This window comes from Oncorhynchus tshawytscha, linkage group LG18, assembly GCF_018296145.1.
Source record: "Oncorhynchus tshawytscha isolate Ot180627B linkage group LG18, Otsh_v2.0, whole genome shotgun sequence".
NCBI lineage: Eukaryota > Metazoa > Chordata > Actinopteri > Salmoniformes > Salmonidae > Oncorhynchus > Oncorhynchus tshawytscha.
In genome coordinates, this window is record NC_056446.1 from 11,586,972 (window position 1) to 11,598,249 (window position 11,278).

At 42.3% G+C, this 11,278-nt stretch overlaps 1 protein-coding gene and 1 pseudogene across 1 annotated transcript; one reads left to right on the forward strand and one right to left on the reverse strand.

Moving 5' to 3' along the window:
* Positions 1-269: 269 nt before the first annotated feature.
* LOC112217320 lies at positions 270-1,253 on the reverse strand (annotated as a pseudogene).
* A 1,520-nt stretch (positions 1,254-2,773) lies between these two features.
* smim8 (small integral membrane protein 8) lies at positions 2,774-3,449 on the forward strand. The gene is made up of 2 exons (XM_024377816.2): positions 2,774-3,056; positions 3,171-3,449. Exons 1-2 carry the CDS (start codon positions 2,937-2,939, stop codon positions 3,327-3,329), a joined length of 279 nt encoding a protein of 92 aa, XP_024233584.1. The 5' UTR covers positions 2,774-2,936; the 3' UTR covers positions 3,330-3,449.
* Positions 3,450-11,278: the final 7,829 nt, after the last annotated feature.

The window sequence follows — 11,278 nt, forward strand, 5'->3', positions numbered from 1 at the left end:
CTATAAGTAACCGTATATGTTAAAGGTGAATAACTTCAGTTTCTGAAATCATTAAAGTTCAATGAATTCCTGATCGCACTTAATAAATTAGAATGTAATTTAAAAAGCTGCAGTATGTAACTTCTAAATGTCAAACAAGTGCTATTTCTGTGATATTTTACTTTTGGTTTTGTGCACCAGCTTCAAACAGCTGAAAATACAATATCTTTGGTTATGTAAAATATAGTGGTTTAGATGGTACAGTGATTCTCTACACTATACTCGCTTGTTTTGTCACAAACTGAAATTAGGCAAACTATTAGAGTTTTAGCAACCAGGAAATTGAGTTGCAATTTCTGCTTAGTGGATCTTTCAAGAGGGGATGGGTTTGGTTGTCCTTTGTTGCTGGATCTTGTGGGCCCATTGTATCTTTAAGTGTGGGCTGAGGTACTGTTGCTGATGGCGACAATGCCGACTAGCCCTCTCTTCAATAGGGATGTAGTGCTTGCTGAAACACTTCCAGCAGTGTTTTAATGGAATGTACACATCTCTGAGACATTCAGCACAATATGGATGTACAGCTCATGATGTAAAGAAAGACCTCAGTGGCTTTGGCGGTGTAGCAGTCGACGGTGTTTGGGCAAGAGTCCAGACTGCAGCGAAGCAGTCTGGGAACGTCAAAGCCACTGTAGAGGAAGTAGAAGGCCAGGAGGGAGCCCACCTCGAAGGTAGTCTTGAAGACGAGGCTGATGATATAGGTTTTAGAGCAGGCCTCGGTCAGTCCTGCCTTTGTCCTCATAGAGCTTCTTCCGATGCCTCTTCCCTCTCCCTGTTCTCCCGGTAGGCCATGTGTAGAGCTACCAACAGGGAGCGAGTGGACACCATGATGAGCTGGAGGGCCCACATGCTGAGATGGGGAAGAAATGGTCAAAGCACACGTTCTCACAGCCAGGCTGCTGGATGTTGCGGACAAAGTCCTTGTTCTCGTCCTTCCAGACGTGCTCAGCAGCCGCCACGTACACAAGAATGCAGAAGATGAAGACGATGTAGAGCCAGATGCACCCGATGACTGTGGCGTATTTGTTCACCCCACTCAGGATGTTTTCCAGAAACCCCCAGTTTGATGTTCTCTAATTACATAAGCCTGTAGAGGATCGCGAAACTGTAGAAAGCAGCATAACGTCCCAAATTAAACCACATTTCCTACATAGTGCACTACTTTTGACCAGGCTGTTCAAAGGTAGTGCACTATGTACTCGGGAATAAGCTGCCATTTGGGACAAAGCCCTGTAGATACAAGGCCAATACTAAATTCTGCCTGTTATGAAGTCATCTAACAATAGAAATCGATTACAATCATACATAGAGTTCTACTGTAGTTTTTTTGTTGCTCCGTGGTTACATTTCTAAATTCACCATTATTCTCTCCACTGTAAATAGAAAAAAGTATTATATATACTTGTTAACACTGTAGGCTACTTACACATTACAGTGTAATAATGACAATGTTATGTAAAGTGTAACCCCCCCCCAAAAATGGAAAGGGCAAATATCAAGTTGATAATATCTGTGTAGGAAGGAATATGTTCCTCTTTAATAGGCGTGTTGCACTTTTTTGCAATGAGAACTTCTACTGGCTCTGTATTTCCTGGGTAGCCATACAGTAGCATCATGTATAAATGAGTTACCCTTTTACAAAAACCGAAAGCTTATATAATTTCTATTACTCTCCAGTGAAAAAAATGCCATTGATTTATTTCAAGCACTCAACTTGATCTGTGATAGTGTGCATTTTCCAGTAGCATAGATTAGATAGGTTTAGCCGTCTTAGGATCACTATGTTCAGACAAATACAATATTGAAAGAAAATAAAACGATAAACTCACAGATTAGAAACCGGCTATTGCAGTTTTTTTCTGTTTCTTTCAGGCGCCAATTTTCTGACGCTTGCTACTGCAGTCGATTTCCACGTTAAACACACCTGTCAAAGAGGCCACACCTATTTGGTACGCAGAGGGCTTATTATTTGGGTATTCTATTGCGGACGAGCGGCACTATAAAAATCCTTAGCATGGTTAATTAACTGTACCCTGTATGTGTATTTTTCTGTTAGTGTATATGGCCTATCATTATCTTTATGAGATTGTAGGTTTAACATTAAAGACTGTTTCTGAAGGTATGTTGAGCAATGTGACAAAACTAAACAAAAAATCATCCTAAATTGAACACTGTCTATTTTCAATATGCCGTTAGACTTAAAGCCTGTAGCTACCATTCATGAGTCACCCCATTCATCTGCATTCATCTGTCGTCAACCCAACAGTTTGTTTTGGGACAGAGAGTGTAACCATGGTCACATTAAACACACATGGACTGAACATCAGTGGTAGGAATTCAGTCAATGAGTTCAAATTGTGTTGCTGAAAGAATAAAAAAAAGTCAGACAGAATTGTATCCAAGTTAAATTGTTATTTGAATGTCCCTTTCAGGTGCTGACTTCTGTGTGGCCACTGGTCTTTTTTAAATTTTGTCATTCCAGGTGTCCAATGAATTGACTGTTAATAATGGGTCTTCACTTTTCTCCCTGTGTAAGGCTAAATAGCTATTACACTTTTTTTTCTGAATACAGGGAAATAAAGTACAACTGTTTATGCTGAGTCTTTGGTATAGGCCACTGTAACGCTAAATGCCGAACCAAAGGCTGTTCCACATACTGTCGAAACCAGCCTGTGCCGTAGCAGTGTACTCCATCCACGCTGTGGCGCTGTATAAATGTATCATACAGACATTTCTTGTTGCATTCGTTGACTGTTATGACTTTCAAAACAAATGGACGTTTTGTGCATGCGCTTTTGATTGCTCGGGAATGTTTTCCATCATCAATAACGTTTCCTCAAACGCTTTGCACTCTTTCATACACTAGGTTTGCATAAATAAAGACTCAACATACTTTTGCAATGGCATCTGGAAGCGATAAGGATGCCCCGAAAGAAGGGAATTTCAGGATTCCTGGCCTGAGGGGAGCGAAGACCACCACACTTTTCAGAGCTGTTAACCCCGAGCTCTTCATTAGACCAGTAAGGCCTACTGACGAACTCCTTGGCTACAATTGTATTAGTTACATAGGAGTTTGTTATCAGTGTCGTCTGTTGTTCACATGTCATTACATTTGTGGTTTATTTATTTTACAGAACAAGCCTGTGATGGCCTTTGGACTTGTAACTATCACCTTGTGTGTGGGCTATCTGGGCTACCTTCACGCCACCAAAGATAACGACCAGCAGCTGTATGAAGCTATTGACAGTGAAGGGGAGAAGAACATGAGGAGGAAAACCTCGAAATGGGACTGATCCCATCAGATATGCAATATATCCTGAACATTATTGTGGGGAAATGGCATGGGCGGAAAGCACTGTGTATAAAGTATCTGTGTATAAAATTATTATGGTTATTAAATATTGTTAAAATGAGGCAATAGCTGTTGGATTCTATTATTCAACTATTGAAACAACAATTTACTTTAGAGAATAAATACAATAAGGTAAGCCCATAAAAAGCCTATAGATGATTCCACAGTAGCTAGTTTTAAATAGAGCAGGATATCCCACCCTATGGGTTGGGAGATAATACTTCAATAATTATGTACTTTGTGAGGTGAGGTCCAGTGTACAAGCTAAAATGGGCAGAGTCAAAGAGCAAGGGAAATTCCCAACGTGGGAATAGAAGCTTCACAGAATCCTTCCTGTGTCTAGAGGTGAAAAACGAACTGCAAGAGAGCGAGAGCCCACAAGCCGTACTCACAGCTTTGTTTGGCAACACTGATAAAGCTGAAGCAGTTGAGTACTCACTCAAACCTCCTTTATTAGATTCACTCCAATGATACTACTTATCAATGATAGTCGCTTAAACATCTGTTACAGACTGCTATCACATTGAATTGTATATAAAAGAGAAAACATACACCAGTATTACATGACTGAGTTTCAAAATGAGAAGGAGAAGTGTATTAAAGCTGCTACCGAAGAGGCGTGGTGTAAGGTAAAAACTACGGTTTGCAACTGCACATGGGGATAAAGATCATACTTTTTGGAGAAATGTCCTTTGGTCTGATGAAACACAAAATAGAACTGTTTGGCCATAATGACCATTGTTATGTTTGGTGGAAAAGGGGGAGGCTTGCAAGCCAAAGAAAACCATCCCAACCGTGAAGCACGGGGGTGGCAGCATCATGTTGTGGGGGGTGCTTTGCTGCAGGAGGAACTGGTGCACTTCACAAAATAGATGGCATCATGAGGGAGTAAAATTATGTGGATATATTGAAGCAACATCTCAAGACATCAGTCAGGAAGTTAAAGCTTGGTCACAAATGGGTCTTCCAAATGGACAATGACTCCCAAACACACTTCCAAAGTTGTGTAAAAATGGCTTAAGGACAACAAAGTCAAGGTAATGGAGTGGCCATCACAAAGCCCTGACCTCAATCCTATAGAAAATTTGTGGGCAGAACTGAAAAGCTTGTGCGAGCAAGGAGGCCTACAAACCTGACTCAGTTACAACAGCTCTGTCAGGAAGAATGGGCCAAAATTCACCCAATTTATTTTGGAAGGCTACCCAAAACGTTTGACCCAAATTAAATAATTTAAAGACAATGCTACCAAATACTAATTGAGTGTATGTAAACTTCTGACCCACAGGGAATGTGATGAAAGTAATAAAATCTGAAATAAATCATTCTCTACTATTATTCTGACGTTTCACATTCTTAAAATAAAGTGGGAATCCTAACTGACTTAAAACAGGGACTTTTTACTTGGATTAAATGTCAGGAATTGTGAAACTAAGTTTAAATGTATTTGGCTAAGGTGTATGTAAACTTCAACTATATATACTGTATTTTATACCATCTATTGCACCTTGCCTATGCCGCTCGGGCCATCGCTTATCCATATATTTTTATGTACATATTCTCATTCACCCTTTTTAGATTTGTGTGTATTAGGTAGTAGTTGGGGAACTGTTAGATATTACTGCACTGTCGGAACCATAAGCACAAGCATTTTTCTACACTCGCATTAACATCTGCTAACCATGTATATGTGACAAACAAAATTTGATTTGACCATAATTATTCCAAATAATGAGTAAGACATAAGGAATCTAATAAAATGACCAAAAGCCACCCATGGACTCCCCCAACAACCGTACAGTATCAGTTCTCTGTCCGACAAGTAGTATGGAGCTGTGGCTTGGAGTAGTGCTTCTTCATCCATTGTAAAGTATTCCCTGTGAATCTGGTGATGTTTTTCCACCCCAGTATCAGAGAAATTTGCCATTTTGAAGTTACTTGCATTACTTACCATAAATTAGTGTGAAAGTCACAGGTTTTGCCCAATATATGCCACTGCTCCTCCTACTGCCACACCCTTTAATCAAATTTGATGGTTGCTTGTACTTTATTAAATGGATCACGTTTTCTTTGCAACTTTGGGTAGAAAACCCACTAGTTTTTGCTCTTGATAAAATAGTCTGGTCATCCTCACAATTGACAGACATAATATTGATTGAATACACCATATATACAAAAGTATGTGGACACCCCTTCAAATTAGGGGATTTGGCTATATCAGCCACACCTGTTGCTGACAGGTGAATAAAATCGAGCACACAGCAATGCAATCTCCATAGACAAACGTTGGCTGTAGAATGGCCTTACTGAAGAGCTCAGTGACTGTCATCGTGGCACTGTCATAGGATGCTACCTTTCCAAGTCAGTTCGTCAAATTTCTACCCTGCTAGAGCTTCCCCGATCAAATGTAAGTGCTGTCATTGTGAAGTGGAAACATCTTGGAGCAATAACTGCTCAGCCGGGAAGTGGTTTGGCCACACAAGCTCTCAGAACCGGACCGCCGAGTGCTGAAGCACGTAAAAATCGTCTGTCCTCTGTTGCAACACTCACTACCGCATTCCAAACTGCCTCTGCAAGCAACGTCGGCACAAGAACTGTTTGTCTTGAGCTTCATGAAAAGGGTTTCCATTGCCAAGCGTCTGCTGGAGTGGAGTAAAGCTCGCCGTCACTGAACTCTGAAGCAGTGGAAACACGTTCTCTGGAGTGATGACTCAACGCTTCACTATCTGGCAGTCTGACAGACTAATCTGGTTGTGGCAGATGCCAGTAAAACGCTACCTGCCCCAATACGTAGTGCCAATTGTTTGGTAGAGGAGGAATAATGGTCTAGTGCTGTTTTTCATGGTTTGAGCTAGGCCCCTTAGTTCCAGAAGGGAAATCTTAACGCTACTGCATACAAGTCATTCTAGACGATTCTGTGCTTCCAACTTTGTGGCAACAGTTTAGGGAAGGCCCTTTCATTTTACAGCATGACAATGCACCTGTGCGGAAAGGCGAGGCCCATACAGAAATGGTTTGTCGAGATCGGTGTGGAAGAACTTGACTGGCCTGCACAGAGCCCTGACCTCAATCCCATCATAACACCTTTGGGATGAATCGGAACGCCAACTGCGAGCCAGGCCTAATCGCCCAACAGCCGTGCCTGATCTCACTAATACTCTTATGGCTGAATGGAAGCAAGTCCCCGCAGCAATGTTCCAACATCTAGTGGAAAGCCTTCCCAGAAGCGTGGAGGCTGTTATAGCAGCAAAGGGAGGACCAATTCCATATTAATGCCCATGATTTTAGAATGATCTTTTCGAGCAGGTGTCCACATACACTACATGACCATGACTATGTGAACCCTATACATTAAAATGTCCAATATGGGCACAATCAAGTAGCTTCATTTCTGAGATTAAATTAACAAAATAATGTTGCATGAATGCTAATGTTCTGTTTCTAACTATAGAAACTATTTCAGAACAATCTGTGATGGTAGGTGTTCCATGGTAGATTCAGTTAATCTATCTGGAGAGAGGAGTATGCAGTCAGTGGCCTTTTCTCATTTGGGGAAAAAGTCTGCCCTCCACCCTCTCTCTGTCCTCTCTCCTGTGAGTAGAAACCGAGTGGTCGAAGAGATGCCAATTCGTTAGTAGGTGAACGGACGAGTCCTCCCCTCTAGCCACCTTTCATCAGTATAGTCATGTGGGTCCTTGTGGAAGAGTTTTGAAGTCTGCCACACCCCCTTTCAATCTTCTTTTGTTTTGTCTAAGGAGAAAAGTATGTACACATTTAGAACGATAAGTAGAAAATTGTTTAAAATGTCTTGCACATCTAACTTAATTAATCACTTTACACTTATTTTGGGATTCACCCCGTAAATGGCATTTACTGACGTGCGAGTGAAGGAGTCTCATTTCATACAAGCGCATTTTCGTCCATGTTTCCTCTTCTCGATTTACCTTTTTCAAAAGGAGCTGAGAGAGGACTGAGGAGAGGAGACAGGAGTTGAGCAAATCCAATTGAGAAAAGGCCAGTGATTCAACTGTCATCCTGCATGGAGATCTTTCATTCATTAACCCATTCATGCGTTTCAGTGATGCAGCTCCAGAGCCATTGTTTGTTACCTTGGTGAAGCTTGCAGAATTGCAGACTGCAATCAGTTGACCTCATTTCCAAGTGTATGGCAGCCCCCTCTCACCATTTGGTCATATTCACTCGTTCGACTGGGCATTCAACCATGTTGACAGTATTCATTAGTACTTTGAGGGTAGTCTGTTTTGGGATGCTATATTGCACATTCTTGGCAAAACAATCTGTATATTTTTAGCAGGTTATGGCTGTATATTTGGGTTGTATTTTGCGTAATTGGTTTTTGGTTGTACAACTTAGACAAGTATATGAATAATGCTTTTCTGATGCAACAGGACTGACATACATTTTTTTTTTACCTACTTTATAATCCACCTCTGATTTTTCCCTCTAACGTCTCTTCTTGGACTGTTGTTTATGCAGGAGATTGATGCCTTTGTCCAATAGTTTCTCTCAGTGGTCCAGAGGCTCTCGTCGTGTATTTCCACCCTGCAGACACTCTCCAGACAGCCTGTGCCCTCTGCCTTCACCGAACTGAGTGACTTCTGTTACAGCCTTCACCGAACTGCTGCCGAGGTGAGGGTCTCCATTTTCACCACTGCTCTCTCTTTCAGTTGGACATGACAAGGGCCTACTTTGGGTAGTACAGGTGTAAGCTGAGTTGATCTGCACCTATAGCGCTGCTCACTTCTGTCAGGGTTGCGTCAATTCGAATCTGGTATCAGGATAAATATGACAATGAGTCACCAATTGTATGCTATGTATTTTTTATTAGCTAAGCAATAAGTGGTAAATGCAATTTTCGTATATACGGGTTCTCTGTCCCACCTCGCAGGGCAATACAGAGAACTGACTTGTTCTTGACAAAGATATTATAAATATACTCTGACAGAAATAGTTCCTGCTTCCGAGCCGGCCTGTCAGAGTAGAGACTGGGCGTGGTTTAGACTCACCCAGCCGATCGTTGATTGTTGGCGCCTAGCTGGTCCCGCCCCGGGCGCTCCAGTTGAGAGATGTAACTGTTGCTGTGTAGAGTATCTATGCGCTCATGCTCGACACCGTTATCTCCCTCCTGTTATCTGTTCTCGCAACACTACGTTCTGAATGTGCCCCCCCAACTCATTGCACAGTTCCTGTCTTCATGTTATTCTGTATTTTTCCATCATGAGAAAGGCCCATGGCCCTGAAACTGTTAACAATGTTTCAAGTCAGCTATGTTGCATAACACATACATACATCCACACAAGCCAACAGCAGATAATATTCAATCACATATATGGTAACGGGCTATAGTGCATAACACAGAATCCTCATACTTCCTACTGTAACGGCGCTTTTTAAGGGCTTAAGTTACCTGCCTCTCAAGTTGCAACGCCTGGTGAATGATCTACCTGTGTAGTTCCATGAATCTAAGTCCTCTGCCCCTGTATTGACCGAGTGCCTGTGTGTTTTATTAAGTTGTTGGAATGGCTGTTTTTGTGGTGTAGGGAGCTGGGCTTGGATGAGCTGCTAAGGCACTGTGAGCGTGTGGTGGAGAAGCTGCGCTACCCTGAGAATGACTCGTGCTATCAGACAATGGCCGGGACGGCCCTCTTCACCCACACAGCTTTCAATATGCTGCAGAACTACAGCAGGTACGGTACTGTACTGTATAGCAGGGCCCGGTTTCCCGATAGCGATGGAACTTAGGCTTACGAGTGTTTTTTTTAACGATGCAGCTTTCCAACAAAACATGTTTGAATGCGATTCCTAAAACGCCACGCAGAGAGAACGTTTGCTAAGTGCGTCGAGGCATGTTGACACTGGTCAGATCGAAATAAATGGTCTCCCTTTCCAATCTCGCCTTAACGTTCAAATGATTCCACAATACTGACGGATCCTAGAGATATTATCACTTACAGTGCATTCGGAATGACCCCTTGACTTTTTCCACATTTTATTACGTTACAGCCTTATTCTAAAATGGATTAAATTGTTTTTTCCCCTCATCAATCTACACACAATACCCCATAATGACAAAGCAAAAACTGGTTTTAGATTTATTTTTTTTACAAAAAAAATATAGATATATAGAGAAATATATAGATATTACATTTACATAAGTATTCAGACCCTTTAATCAGTACTTTGTTGAAGCAGCTTTGTCAGCAATTACAGCCTCGAGTCTTCTTGGGTATGATACTACAAGTTGGCACGCCTGTATTTGTGTAGTTTCTCCCACGCTTCTCTGCAGATCCTCAAGCGCAGTCAGGTTGGGTGGGGAGCGTTGCTGCAAAGCTATTTTCAGGTCTCTTCAGAAATGTTGGGTTCAAGTCCGGGCTCTGGCTGGGCCACCCAAGGACATTCAGAGACTTGTCCTAAAGCCACTCCTGCATTGTCTTGGCTGTGTGCTTAGTGTTGTTGTCCTGTTGGCAGATGAACCTTCGCCCCAGTCTGAGGTCCTGACCGCTCTAGCAGGTTTTCATCAAGGTTCTCTTTGTACTTTGCTCTGTTTATCTTTCCCTCGATCCTGACTAGTCTCCCTGCTGCTGAATAACATACCCACAGCATGACATACCCACCATGCTTCACCGTAGGGATGGTGCCAGGTTTCCTCCAGACGTGACTCTTGGCATTCAGACTAAAGAGTTGGTTGGTTTCGTCAGACCAGATAATCTTGTTTCTCATGGTTTTTAGGTGCCTTTTGGCAAACTCCAGCGGGCTGTCATGTGCCTTTTACTGATGAGTGGCTTCTGTCTGGCCACTCTACCATATAGGCCTGATTGGTGGAGTGCTGCAGAGATGGTTATCCTTCTGGAAGGTTCTCCCATCTCCACAGAGGAACTCTAGAACTCTGTCAGAGTGACTATCGGGTTCTTGGTCACCTCCCTGATCATGGTCCTTCACCGATTGCTCAGTTTGGCCAGGCGGCCAGCTCTAGGAAGAGTGTCTGTGGTTCCAAACTTCTTCCATTTAAGAATGATGGAGGCCTATGTGTTTTTGGGGACCATCAATGCTACAGAATTGTTTTGCTATCCTTCCCCACTGTAGAGTAATAGTGAAGACATCAAAACTATGAAATCACACATATTGAATCATGTAGTAACCAGCAAAGTGTCAAACAAATCAAAATATATTTTAGATTCTTCAAAGTAGCCCCCTATTGCCCTAATGACAGCTTTGCACAATCTTGGCATTCTCTCAACCAGCTTCATGAGAAATTATTTTCCAACTGTCTTTCCAGCCCATTCTGAATACTTGTTGGCTGCTTTTCCTTCACTCCATGGTCCAACTCATCCCAAACCATCTCAATGGGGATGAGGCCAGGTCATCTGATGCACTACTCCATCACTCTCCTTCTTGGTCAAATAGCTCTTATACAGCCTGGTGGTGTGTTTTGGGTCTTTGTCCTGTTGAAAAACAAATTACAGTCCCACCAAACGCAAACCAGATGGGATGGCATATCGCTGCGGTAGCCATGCTGGTTAAATGTGCCTTGAATTCTAAATAAATCACCCACCGTGATGTCCATTGCTGGTGTTTCTTGACCCAAGCAAGTCTCTTTCTTATTATTGGTGTCCTTTTAGTAGTGGATTCTTTGCGTGAATCAGGCCTTCGAATTGCTGCAGTCTCCTCTGAACAGTTGTTGTTGAGATGTGTCTTTTACCCAATTTTTGTATTTTTATTTAACCTTTTATTTAATCAGTTAAGAACAAATTCTTATTTACAATGACAGCCTACCCCGGCCAAACTCGGGCGACGCTGGGCCAATTGTGCGCTGCCCTATGGGACTCCTAATCACGGCTGTATGTGATACAGCCTGGAATCGAACCAGGGACT